This window comes from Fomitopsis serialis (genome assembly GCF_022376445.1).
Source record: "Fomitopsis serialis strain Sig1Antser10 chromosome Unknown B0H18scaffold_46, whole genome shotgun sequence".
NCBI classification, from domain to species: Eukaryota; Fungi; Basidiomycota; class Agaricomycetes; order Polyporales; family Fomitopsidaceae; genus Fomitopsis; species Fomitopsis serialis.
The window spans coordinates 37141-50441 of NW_025955006.1; the positions used below are offsets into that span (position 1 = coordinate 37141).

The 13301-nt window shown below is 52.3% G+C and overlaps 4 protein-coding genes across 4 annotated transcripts; 1 reads left to right on the forward strand and 3 right to left on the reverse strand.

Moving 5' to 3' along the window:
* Positions 1-2438: 2438 nt before the first annotated feature.
* B0H18DRAFT_838158 (CHAT domain-containing protein) lies at positions 2439-5752 on the forward strand (the record flags this gene model as incomplete). Its single annotated transcript, XM_048039464.1, has 3 exons — positions 2439-2941; positions 3209-4901; positions 4967-5752. Coding segments are annotated over 3 exons (2982 nt in total), but the record flags the coding sequence as incomplete, so codon positions are not given.
* Positions 5753-5946: 194 nt separating this feature from the next.
* Positions 5947-7629, reverse strand: B0H18DRAFT_1014792 (Mss4-like protein; the record flags this gene model as incomplete). The annotated part of the gene is given in 7 exon segments (XM_048029170.1): positions 5947-5987; positions 6180-6284; positions 6439-6687; positions 6784-7326; positions 7387-7534; positions 7541-7578; positions 7590-7629. Coding segments are annotated over 5 exon segments (1071 nt in total), but the record flags the coding sequence as incomplete, so codon positions are not given.
* A 545-nt stretch (positions 7630-8174) lies between these two features.
* B0H18DRAFT_1120350 (uncharacterized protein) lies at positions 8175-9579 on the reverse strand (the record flags this gene model as incomplete). The annotated part of the gene is made up of 3 exons (XM_048034098.1): positions 8175-8201; positions 8253-8811; positions 8882-9579. 3 exons carry the CDS (start codon positions 9577-9579, stop codon positions 8175-8177), a joined length of 1284 nt encoding a protein of 427 aa, XP_047891951.1.
* Positions 9580-11132: 1553 nt separating this feature from the next.
* B0H18DRAFT_1014801 (uncharacterized protein) lies at positions 11133-12329 on the reverse strand. Its single transcript, XM_048029171.1, has 3 exons — positions 11322-12329; positions 11282-11291; positions 11133-11257 (listed from the first exon to the last, which is right to left on the reverse strand). The coding sequence occupies exon 1, from the start codon at positions 12178-12180 to the stop codon at positions 11386-11388; it is 795 nt and encodes a 264-aa protein (XP_047891952.1). The 5' UTR covers positions 12181-12329; the 3' UTR covers positions 11133-11257; positions 11282-11291; positions 11322-11385.
* Between the last annotated feature and the right edge of the window lie 972 nt (positions 12330-13301).

Here is a 13301-nt window from a genome sequence, read left to right on the forward strand (position 1 = left end):
AGGCGCTGGTCAACACAATGACGGTGTCTCCCGCATTTGCCTGCCAGTGTCGAGGACGGGAACGGACCCTTCACACGTTCGCGCGGTTCACGCCAGAATAATCGAATCTAACGATCCGCAGAGTAGTTTCAGTAGGAGGAAGACTGATGCAGGGTGCGTGTCCATATCCTCCAGCAATGCCGACTTACTTAGCTTGCATTCATCTAAGTGTTCCCAAAAGACGTCCTCGCAATCGATGGCGCTCCGTCTCAGGCATGCAGCATACGTTGACTGCATCGCGGCCTCGTACATTGCGATGGGTGCGTCCAGTGTGCTCGCCCCCGACTCGACGTCACCATCGCTTCTCCGTATCCGGGTCATGCTCTTGCGAAGTCATCACCGTGCGGCGTGTTCTCGCTACCTCGACCCATCTCGGCATCGTGGGGCCCCCGCGTGCGATGCGGTTTTCAGGCCGGAGCGCGGCACAGGGCTCGTTCCCGCTTGGCCAGCGCATAAACGGCCAGTAGACGTACCCACTAGCTGGCGCAACACTGCTCACTTGAAAGCGTCTTATTGGTCCTGTTCATCGGGACAGCAATGCATTGTCACGTTGTCTAGTGGCTGGACGTATTAGCGACGCGCGTTGAGTATGGTCGCTGGCATTGAGACAAACGGTGACGTAGCATCTGCTCCCAGTTACTGCCACGACACACTTATTCTTCCTCATTGCAACTCGATATATATATGTGTGTTGTGACCTTTGCAAAACAGGCTATTTGGTTGTCCTCAAAGGCTTCCTTTCATCCATACTTACCGAAGGGGATATTCGGCAGCAAGCTGTGCTACGTATGGTCAATGAAATGCACCCTGGTGAGTCTGCGTTCATATACCTACGAGCTACCTGACATCTCGCTAGGTGTTGAACAATAGTGCGTGCTCGTGGCGGGCGAAGTGTTACTTACACTGACGTGTGTCCTTTATTAGAGGTGTTGGATGCAGGTACCCTCGTCTTCAGCATGAATACTGCAGACGAATTCCGAGATACTAGGTACCTGCGTTGCTTGGTCGCGGAGGCTCGCAGACGCACAATATGCTTCGACCCGACATCGATGATATGCCCGAAAGGCTATTGGTTCGCTTTGTAATAGGACTGCCGTGCGTCTCTCATGTCACTCTTATCGGGGACGCATGTGCGGCTCAGCCGTTGGCTTCATCGGAACTTCTGATTGTTGAGATTCCAGCATATCTTGGACCACACGACAAGCTTCTGCCACCGGCGTGGACGCCTGCCGAAAACTCTGCGCACATTGCTGCGTACTGTATGTCGTACTTTACATGGTTCACTCGGTTTGAATCCTCTCACAGTGGCCGGATAGATGACTTGACGACTGTTTGTGGCATGGTCACGAAGGGGAGTCCGGACACATCTCGTCACAATATTCGGCAATGTTGCGCCCACGATGGCCGCTTTCATCTGACCTCGTGGGTGACGCATCCATGACAGCGCTACGGCATGAATGCGTCCGTGAACTCGTGTCACGGAAGCCAAGAGATACATCCACCGTCGAGCTTGCTCTGTACTTCAGGGAATGACTGGACATGGTATCTCTCTGTGTACTCTTCATGACTGGAGAGGACGACTTACTCTTGTACAGGTTGTATGCATACAATGGGTGAGCCTTGGCATCATTTGCGTGGCACGTCCTCTCGGTAAATTCTATGTCCGACAGTGCCACTGCAGTTGATATGTGGAAGCTCACTATGTCCGCTGACCATGTTCCCAGGCAAACACTGCCATACAGAATGATTGCATATAACAAGTGACTGGGAGAGCTTGTTCGTGCTTCCCCGAACTCCCTGTGCTGTTCTCAGTCATCACTGCTTGTTTGAAGGCATACAACATGGCAGACACCTCACATCTGAATACACATGAAGCATACTCAGCATTGAGACAGTAGGTCTTCCTGTTTAGATGTCATATGTCAACATGGCATTACTGAATATTCTGTAGGAGATATCAGATGCTTGTGGTCAATCCACAGCTCAATGGGGTGGACAAAAGTGGTTGTGAGTCAATCAACAGTGTTGTTGTCTATTGTGCTGAAAATCCAACAGTCTGGACTAACACACTGAACATGATACCTGCTGCTTTCCCTGTTCAAACTGGCCAAGAATCATCTTTACAGTCAGTGTCAAATATTGAGTTCTTTGCCTCTAGAGCCATGAGTTGGCTGGAGAAGGACCCAGTCGCTTTAATCTGGGGTCAATGCAGTACTTGTCTTGTCCATGCTTCTAAGATGTATCAGCCAGATAGTGGTAAAGCATACCACTTGAGTCAAGCAGCCTTTTGCAGCCTTGAGGAGTTCCAAATGACCAGAGTTATCTCAACTCTCAACAAGGCCATCAGGCTCTATAGAACTGCTATGCCATTGTTTGGCAGAGAAAAAATTCCTGCTGCATGTCTCATGAGTATAGGGCATGCATATCAGTTAAGGTTCAATGTGTCAAGTACTTCCCTTGACTTGAAACAAGCTGTCTTCTTTAAGCAACAGGGTGTGAACTCTACTCATATCAATGATAGAAGTACTAGGTCAGCTAATCTGGCAAGCTTGGCTACTTCATATCAATCCTGCTTTGACAAGTCAGGAACTTTGTCAGACATTGACAGTGTCATTGCTTCACTCAGAGAAGCCATAGAAGTATCTTCACAAGAGTCTGGCCTTCTGAATAATCTTGGTGGTGCATATCTTCATCGCTACCCAATTAGTCACATGCACTCAGATCTCCAAGGTGCAGTTGAGTCATTGAGAAAAGGCATTGCAATTGCTCCCAAAGAATATACTCATCTCCATGATCTGTGGGCAAATCTTGCCAAAGCCTATCAGGAACTGTTTGAAAGTACTCCCAATCAGATACATGGGCTGGAAGCTGTCAAGGCCTGTCAACAGGCACTTTCTATGGAGTATCCAGGAATATTTGGGTTTTTGGAAGACTTTGTGCTTGCTTCAATGGTGGATTCTGAGCAAGAGTCCAAATGGTTGCATATAAATGAATTTGTGAATGCACTTCAGGGAGCTTTGGACACCACTACTGTGTCTAATACTCCTCACCTCTGGTTTTTGGGCAAGATATTTTTGAAGCTCTACAGCCTTGAGGGAGATTTGGCCTATATTATGATGGCTATCCCAATTCTCAAGACAATGTGTGGACTGTCTACATCAGATGATAGGGCAGGCATTCTTGTCAACCTAGCATATGCCCACCAAGCTTTGTTTCTCCAATTGCATGAGCTTTCAGACATTGAAGAAGCTATCACACTGCTTTTGGAGGCCTCTCAATCTCCACAGGACAGATTTCACAGCTTGCACAATCTAGGGAATGCTTATAGTGCTCGCTATCAGTTGTTGAAGACACAGTCAGATATAGAAGCTGCTATCATCACACTCAAAGAAGCTGTTGATCTGATACCACCTTCTCATCCAGAAAGAGCTCTTTGCCTGGACAATCTGGGTGCTGTATACATGGTTCAGTTCAATAGTGACAAGAGGAAACACATCATAGACCAGGCAATACTCATTAAAGAACAAGCACTAGCAGTTCCCTCAATCACAGAATCCAGGAGACATGATATTACATGTTCTCTTGGATATGCATACACATCTCGCTTTGAGACATTTCAGGATCCTTCTGATATATCTAAATCCATAGCACTGCAGGAAGCTGTAGTTGATCACTTGCCAGATGTAAATATGTGGAAGCCTGGCTGGTTGAATAACCTGGGCAACTCTTATCACCTTAGGTTTAAGCTCAATGATGAGCCATCTGATATGGTCCAGGCAATCAAGAGGCTTGAGCAATCAATAAAACTGACACCTAAGGACCATGCACACTTGGCACATAGGCTCATAAATCTAGGTCAGAGATACATCCACAGAGACTGGATGGGAGCCACAGATATGATACCTTCTGCTTTGGACAATGCAATGGAGAAGGCCATCCAATCTTTCAGACAGGCAACATACTGTCATGCAGCAACATCCAGTGTCAGGATGCATGCAGCTCAGCAATGGGGTCGTTTTACAGTCCTGCAAGGACCAGATTCATACCCTCAGGCTGTCCAAGCATATACAGAAGTATTCAATCTACTGCCCAGTGTTGTATGGTTGGGACATACCATTGACAAGCAATATGATGAGTTGGCACAGTATAATGGCATAGCTGGGGAAGCTGCAATGGTTGCCATTGTCATGAGAAACCTTGCTCAAGCAATTGAGTGGCTTGAACAGGGAAGATCAATTGTGTGGAACAAGCTATTGCAGCTAAGATCTCCTCTGGATGATCTATACAAGGCAGATGAGCACCTGGCCAATGAGCTCAGGATGGTTGCTAAGCAATTGGAGCATGCTAGTCTCACAAGAAATGATTCACATGGGGTACAAGTGAGAGATGTTCAGATTGAGAAAGCAGCACAATCTCACAGGAAGCTGGCTGCAAAGTGGGACACACTTTTGAAGCATGCACAAGGATTGCCTGGTTTCAAACACTTTCTGAAACCAATGCCCTTCACTGAATTGTTGAGTGTGTCTGAGCAGTGCCCAGTGATCATGCTCTCAATGATGACTAAAGGCACAGTATCTGTATGTGATGCTCTGGTGCTCATGCCTGGTAGTAAAGATGTGAAGCATGTGTCACTCACAACAATGACACTAGGCATCCTTGATGATCTCTGCCTGTCCATGAGGAATGTATCTAAGGGATGTGCAGCCCGGGGATTAGTAGAAGCAACCACAGAGCAGAGATTTGCATTTCTGAGTCCTGTTGATTCTTCTCAGAACCAGACATTCTATGATATTCTCAAGGTTCTCTGGACTCATGTTGTGTCACCAATCCTGCAAGCACTTGCTGTTCCAGTAAGTACTCCTGTGGCTTGCTGATATATACAACAATGATTAACTGATCACTTGCACTTCCATAGGTTTCACTTCAGAGCCAATTGCCCCATTTTTGGTGGTGCCTTAGTGGCCCTCTTGCATTCCTCCCCATTCATGCTGCAGGGGATTACTCTCAAAGTGAACCAGGCCATAAGATCTCTGACTATGTTGTCTCATCATATACACCTACTCTGTCAGCATTGCTCATGACCAGGCAGAAGAAAGTCAGCCAGAATCCACACTTGTTGGGTATTTGCCAGCCTCAGAATCCTAGAGCACTTCCAATCCCATATGTCAAAGATGAATGGACTGGCATCCAGAACTTGGCTGAGGCTAATAGCATGGGCTGCTCTAGCCTAGAAAATGCTGAAGCTACTGTTGACAAGACTCTTGCTGAGCTTTCCTTAGCTAACTGGGTCCATTTTGCATGCCATGCATCACAGGACAATGAGAAGGCCACTGACAGTGCATTCATTCTACATGATGACAACCTGAAGCTCATAAGGTTGATGCAAGTGGAGCTGCCTCATGCTGACTTTGCATACTTGTCAGCTTGCCAAACTGCAACTGGAGATCCCAAGCTGTCAGGACAAGCTGTCCATCTAGCTGCAGGGATGCTCTATGCTGGGTTCAGGAGTGTCATTGCCACTATGTGGTCCATAAATGACTGTGATGGTCCTGAGGTTGCCAAAGAGGTCTACTCTCACTTGCTAGCAACCAAGGACAGTACCCAGGCTGCATATGCCCTTCATCATGCTGTACAGAAGCTGAGGATGAAGCCAGAGTACAACAATCTCAAGGATTCTTCATTCTTGGCTTGGGTTCCATTCATACATCTTGGCTGTTGAGATACTTGTGTTTCCATATGTTGGTTGATTTGTTATATAGCAGTTCTTACCATGTATGCATGCCATTTCCTCTTTCCTATTTGTATTGCTACAGAAGATGCTGTTCTTCGCTGATATGATCAGATGCTATGTCTGTTGTACAGTAGTTTGCCATACCTTGCACTCTGTCTTGTCTATTTGTCCTGTTGTTTCTTGTGTGCCACTTACCTGCTGGATTGAATGATGTTTCCTGTAGTTTCAATGAGAACATGATCATGAGTTTCGTCATCACGGACTTACAGTAGGTCTACACATCCAGTCTGTCACTGTTCTCGTACCCTGACCATTTGCCCAGTCCGTCCTTGATATCGAGCAAATGTGTACCATAGAATATATGGGCAGTCGGCTTGACCTAGGAGCAACGGTACGCCCCAGCATTTACCGTCAATCGATGTGTCCCGTGCAATGCTCTGTACGTAGGGACGGACGAGACGCACCTTATCCCATTCGCAAATCCGTCCGCTGGGCGAACGTGCGAGGTGGACACCTAGTCAAAGTTATTGATCAGTCAGTTCGCTCGTGAATACGTCCTACAAATGTGCGTCGGGCATGCGAGGGCTCAACACGGCAATCGTGCTTGAGCGAAGGTGTACAGAACAGCGGCGCGGGAGCAAAAGCCACACGGGAACTGTTTCACGCACCCCAAACGGACGTCGTTCCCGTCAGGCTGTTCATTGATGCCACACACGTCCCGCACGTCGCGCAGCGTAGGCGTGTCTTGTGCGGTTTCAATGGTGTGTTATATGCGCGCAGTACGTGCGGCAGCGAGACGAGTTCGATTTGCGAAGCGGGGATGGTTGACGACGAAGTGTGAACGGTCGCGGCGGATGACGGCAGTGCGAATGCGACGGCAGAAGAGCGCAGATGGATGGTATGGATGAACGGGCAGCCTGTCAAGAAATCGTTAGCGATCTCTCAGAGAGGTGCAGACATGGTACACGGCCTCCACGGCGGGAACAGATACGCTGTACTCGATCGGCACTCACCAGTAAGCTTTTGGCACTGTGTGCAGTGACAGTACGCCGTCCTGAGGACGTCGGTCGCAGAGAATGTATAAGAGATCTGCCCGCAGAAACAACCACCACTCAGCTGTTCCCCAGCCGCCTCGTCCGACGCGTCTTCGCTCGCGGCGTCGCTTGTCTCATCCGCGTCTCCTCCCTGCACGCTGCACGAGCCCGGTGCACCGACGTCCTCTGGGACCCTGTCGCGGTACTTCCTCAGTCCGTCCCTGATGTCCAGCATCCGTTCTCCGTAGTGGTAGTGCAAGACCGGACTTATCTTCTCCCACATCGCTATCCTCCCCGCGCTCTCTTCACCCGCGACTGGTATCCGCGTCAAAGTTCCGCCCCACACAGCGGTATGTCCCTCTTTCTTGTTCACAGATCCGACCCCGACGCCGCAGATGTTGCATCTGTAGCGAGTCTCGTGTGGGTGCGATGCTGGCGTATACGTGTGCAATGCAGAGTCCGGAGTAGCGCAGAAAGCGACGGATTCTAGCGGGAAATGGACAGTCGGTACGAATGGTCCGCCTATGATATGGAAGTGAATTGAGGTGGTATACAATAGAAGATGATTGGCGGTGCACATACCTGTTAACCGTTGGCACTTCGTACAGTGACAGTAGCCGGTGGATGTTGGGATAGACGTAGCGATGTAGGTGAGCGCGCCACAGTGGCAGCTACCGCACAACCCGGTCTGTTCTAGTGTTTGCATTGCTGCGACAACGAATAGCTTTGTCTTTGTCTTATGTAGGCAGAGGTTCTTTGAATCGCGTTCATTACTAGTTCATTACAGCGAGATGAGCGCAAGATGAGTGGAAAGAACCGAGGGAGTGTAGTGCTTAGGCGCCAGACCGCCGCCGCGTCGTGCAACTTGAAGCCTGCCAAGCGCAATTTCATATGTAACTATGCAGCTGGTCTGACCAGCCTACATGGTCCCAATCAATCAGGTAGCTCTCGACGTATATGAAGGTATCGTTAAATGGGCGCACTCAAAAACAAAGTTCGCGAGTATGAAGGAATGCGGTGTATGTCCTAGTAGTACTAGTATGAGGCAAGGCTGGAGGGATAGCGAGTCCTCAAGCTCTTGACGAAGCTGATCGTGGGAGGTATGAGGAGTGGCTCGCACTTAGCATATCACCCATACCTGCGTCCAGTGCAGAACATGTTGTCGTTTGATAGTGACTTCCCGTTCCGAGTCGGCGGTGCATTGATCGAGCAAGGGCAGCAAATATACCCAGCATACTGCGTATGGCACACGGAGCGAGCACTGGGTATCATGTTACCTCGAGAGCGATGCAATGAAGCGATGTGACATCTACGAACCCAAGAACCGACACACACGCATCTAGGGCATCAAGTTCAGATTCAGCCGACCTTCACCGCTGAAGCGCGAAGGCCGTCCACTGAAACCCGATTGAGCGCTCACTCCTGCACGAACACAAATGACGACTCACCGCATCCGACGTCGGCGCGTCCACGAACGACACCTCCGAGCTCTCCGCATCGTCGCCATCGAACTGCCTGATGGCCGTGCCCTGCACGCGCAGCTGGAACTTCTCCTTGCCCTCCACGTCAGCGTAGTCCTTCGGGATCTTGATCTGGATCGTCTCCTCGCCCTGCCTCGACGGCTTCCCGCCGACGAGCTCGAACAGACAGTCGTCCCGGATCTTCTCCCTGAGCACGACCTCGCGCTTTCCGATGTTGAACGCGGCGTGCCGCATGCCAGAGGGGGTGCTGACGGCCATGACGTGCATCGGCACGCCGCCGGACTGCGCGGGCAGGAGGTCGACCGGAGTCCCGGAGCGCAGGTGCACGCGCGCGAAGGGGAGGGTGGATGGGAAGCTCAAGAATAGCCCCCCCAGGGGGAGGTCTTTGACCTGCCGCGGCGTCCCGTGCGCGCGGAGCTGCACTCCGAAGGAGGCTCCCTTCGTGAAGCCGTACACTTCGCGCATGAGGTCGGCGGTGATGCGCGAGCCACGGCTGCCCGCACCCTTGTATTTCGGGCCGTAGTTACTGTGTGAGCGAGACAACGTTAGCACGAGCTCCGGGTCCAGAAAGTGTGACGAAAAACCGATGCACGCACTGTATGGCGATCGCGGTGGGGAAGGTGCGGTACGGTATCCATACGACGCTCCCGCTGATGCCTCTCTCTGTCATGGCTTTGTACTCGACTTGCGTTGGGTACGCCGCGATGATGGTGCCGGTGGAGACCCTCGGCTCACCGCGCGGGGAGACGTCGCGATAGCCGCTAATGCTCGCCTGGCCTTGCAGCGAGTCCGCGTGGCCAAGGCGCAGGCTGAAGCGGAAGCCAAAGCTGGCTTCCATCATGTCCTTCTGCGCCTGTGTCGTGCTTGGGTCGCGGTAGCGCGCGGGGAAGAGATTGGGCAGACCGCGCGGGTAGAGGACCACACCCCAGTCATTCGGATCGTTCTCTACGGGTTTGGCCTTGAATGACTTGCAGATATAGTACTTGTCCGCGGGGACGACGTAGTCGTCTACAGCGTTGAGCGCACGGACGGTGATGTCCCGCGACTCCTCCTTGTCAGGTCCGATGAGATTGTGACCGGCGGTGAGGATGACGTGGTAGTCGGGTACGCCAGGGATGTTCACGAAGAAACCGTTGCCGAGGAATGTATCGGTACCCCTCTTGAATGCCATCTGCACAACCCATTCGGTAGGTAGTGTTGCGAATGTGAGGCCGGTGGGTTTGACTCTATCCGGCTGCTCGCCTGTCCAGGAGGGGTGCTGCAAGTCGTCGGGGACGTAAAATTTCCTGACCATGGTTGACTCGAAGGCGTATCGATCCAATGGACACGTAGCAGTTGAAGAGAGACGTTCAGAGTAAGTTATCGAGGCTGCCAACGGCGAGGAGAGTTACTGCACGCTGAGGGACTCCCGAACTGGCAGTCAGTGAACGGCCCTTAGGTAGTAGAACAAGAGATCAGACTTCCGCGGCTCCGAGTCCTCCTTGGGGAAATATGCCAACGGCAGCAATGGTTCCGTACAAAATGCCGCGGGTGTCCGTGTAGGAGCTAGTAAGTATGTAGTTCGCACTAGTCTCCTTCTTTGACTGAGTGGCCTATGTAGGGCTGTCTGATGAGCACCGCGCAGTTCAGGCATGGCTTACTATTCCCTTCAAGCTGCCATCCGGCCTATTGAAATCAGCTGAGGTCTCCTGCTGGGCCCGGCATCGTGTCATTGTGTTCATCGAGAATGGAAGGATACACTTACGTCAAATGCACAGCGTGCCTCTGCACCAGCTGCCAGCACCTGGATTCAAGCATTCCCGCTCGTCTTCTGAGACGTTTTTGAGTTTTGAGCCGCGGATGTTCGAGGCGTCCCGGTACATACGGATTGGGATAGAACGGCTTGATCAACAGGCACAACAGATCGGTATCTTGCCCGGAAGTTCCCGATTTCGCCTTTCCGGCGGAAAGTGATCGAGATCTGAAGAAGCAGCGCTTTCCCACAAGAACTTATGTAATGAACCCGTAACGCGCAATGAACGGCGTGTCACTGTCAGTGCAGGAGATGAAAGGCGCTTTCAAGTTCGACACACTCCGCCGTGACATTGGCAAGGTTCAGGCTGTCAATCAATCCCATACACCCAACACTAGGCCGCGCATATGCGCATCGATGACTCCGAATCAGAGGAAGTGCTGGAACTATCGAAATCTTGGATGCATTCGCGCGGGACAGGAGATGCCTCAGGCTGCAGGTATTGGCGAAGGCATAGCTAACGGTCTTTGAATCAACGGTGAGTGTCAGAAGGGACCAGTTGTCATCTGCGCAACATCTTACAGCGTGTACGTTAAAGTTGAGGTATTACCTGGGGCTAGCGTAGAGGATTTGCCAGTAAGCTGCGCCATCAACATGACCAGCGTGGTCCAAGGAAGCTTGAACGGAATTCAAGTATCTTCGGCGCGTCACTGGTCGGGTTCGTATACGCGATGGTCAACACGCTGGCTGTCCTAGTCATGAATGTCATGGAAGATCGCCTTGGTGACATACCGCTGGACACTAGTACTTACTGTCTCCGTCGGAGGCATATGGCACTGATTCGTAAAGGCTGCTGCCACAGCGAGATTAATGCGACAGCCATTACTACGAAGGAGGCAACTCAGCCAAATATTCCCGACATGTCCAAAACGAAGGACATTGCTCGCGGTCTCGCCACCAACGGCGCGGCGACTCGCGCTGACTATGGTGGCTGCTTAGGCTTTAACCTGCTCATCACCGACAATGGTAAACTGGTTGCCAAGTGCTGGATCAGCAAAGCATTTAGCGGGATGGCAACTACGTGTCGAATACCCGTAAGTCGATTCAACCAGTCTATGCTGACCACTGCATGCACATCTCTAAGTAGGAGCACAGACGAGATATCATTGAGGTGTTTCAGACAACGAGATAGCTAAACAACATGAAGAAATCCGGCGTAACGAAGCCCGTGTTGCCGTGACACTGTGAACAAACAAATCGGGTCAGTGAGTTGTTCTCTGAATTCGGAAGAAAAGTGGTGCATGACATACATTGTCTCCAGAACTTGAACCCAGATCACAACACATCCACAATGTGCGCGCAGTAGCATCACGCGATCACGCAGTTCTGATTCTGGTTGACACACTCCGCCTTCACCTTGGACACAAAGGTGCCGTCCGCCTTGACGTCGCCAAGGACGACCTTCTCTCCGACAGCGGGGACCTGGAGCACCGCGCTCTCCTCCGTCAACCCGAACGCCTCGACCGTCTCCTTCGTGCCGCCGGTCGAGACGAACATCTGCTTGAGCACGCCGACCGGCGTGGGCGCCGCGACGCTGTCCGCCCACTTCTCCGCCTCGTAGAGGCCGTGGATGTACTGGTCCGCGGCGGAAACGTAGAAGACGTCGCCGCCGGGGTGAGAGAAACTGAGCGCGGTGCCGGCGAGGGGCTGCGCCGCCTTGGCGAGCTGGGTGGTCGCCCACGCCCCGCCCGCGGCGGGCTTCGAGAGGTAGGTGAGCTCACCCCCGGCGCCTTGGAAGACGACGCGGACGGTGTCCTGCCAGAGGGTGGCGGCGAGCTTGCCGGAGGGGTGCACGGCGAGCGCGGGGAGCGTCTTGTCTTCGGCCCACTCCTCCTCTTCCTCGTCGTACGAGAAGACGACCAGCTTCGAGCCGGAAGTGATTCCGACAACAAAGGACTTGGTGGTGGTGGCGACGTAGGCGGCGGTGGAGCCGGCGCGAACGGAGCTGGAGACGAGCTGCTCGTCGCCGAACGCCTCCCCGGTCCAGAGCTTGACGACGAGCTTGCCGCTGTCGGTGTAGAGGAGGTAGTTGCCGTTGTTAGCGGGGGTCGGCCCTGCGCCGTTGGCGGAGAGGCCGCGAGCGATATCCTTCACTTGGGACATGACGACTGGTGAGTGCTGGTAGAGTGCAGAGAATATGATCTGGTGTGCGATGCGAAGAGCGGGCGAATTGCTGTATGAGCCTGCCGCGCGGATGATCTTTTATACAGCTGCCTCCGTCAGCCTAGCGGCTACTCCGAGTAACTCTGGTGAATCGCCTTGCAGGTCTCGACGGTGCGTCCTCCCCGAAATGACCAGGTTGTACGTATTCACATCATCGTACGCAGCCTGGTACGAAAGCGTGTGCAGTGACATGACCGCGTGCTGGTCTTCCATGACTTTGTGACAGTCGGCGGATTGTTCATATCGCGTCTCCGCGGGATCTGGTCGACTGCAAGAACAATTGAACTCTGGGAAATCGAGTCAACACTGGATCCCCTTGCCCCTTGCTGACAGCCGTCTGTCCATTTCAAGACGCCAAGAGCGACTTTTCCGTAAAGCGCTGCAGCAATGGCCCATGAGGTGTCACGTCAAGTGCGTCCACTGCACTATATGCCCGCATTCGAGTTGAAGACCTCCAGGTTCTTGGGTCGGGCCAACGTAAGTTCTGCTTAGTCGATTGACAACTTGAAAGCTCATTCACAAGAGGCTGTCAATGTCTTCATAACCAATTTCGTCCGAAGGGATTGCCAACGACGTCCACAACAACGCGCGCTACTAGGCGCTACCAGTACACCAGTCGGGAACCGCCGCTTAACAGCCTGTCGTCGGTGCCTGCCATCAATCTTCTGTCCTCCGCTCTACAGAGATCCCCAGAAGCGCCCTGGATTGGACTCTCCGGTGAAAAGTGATCGAGATCTGGAGAAGCGGGGTTTTCCCACCACTTAATGAACGGCGTACGTCGAGGTCGGCAGGGAAGATGTTCAAGACAACAATGACAGAGAATCAAGGTCAGCAGACAGGCCCGGGTCCGCAACGTGCGACACATGCGACTTTACCATGCAGCTCGTACCTCACCTCCGCCGCAGCGCTCACGCAAGCACTCGCCCCATCGTATCAAGCTCCGTTTCGCAACATACTGTACACTGCGAAACTATCGCCATGTGTTCGGTGTACAACAGGAAGTATGTGCGGAAATATGGACTCAGCGCGGGAGGCTCAACCTATAATTTCCCTATAACTTC

Excerpts from the sequence above, each read along its gene's own strand:
- B0H18DRAFT_1014801 (XM_048029171.1), bottom strand. The coding sequence starts at position 12,180 with ATGTCCCAAGTGAAGGATATCGCTCGCGGCCTCTCCGCCAACGGCGCA.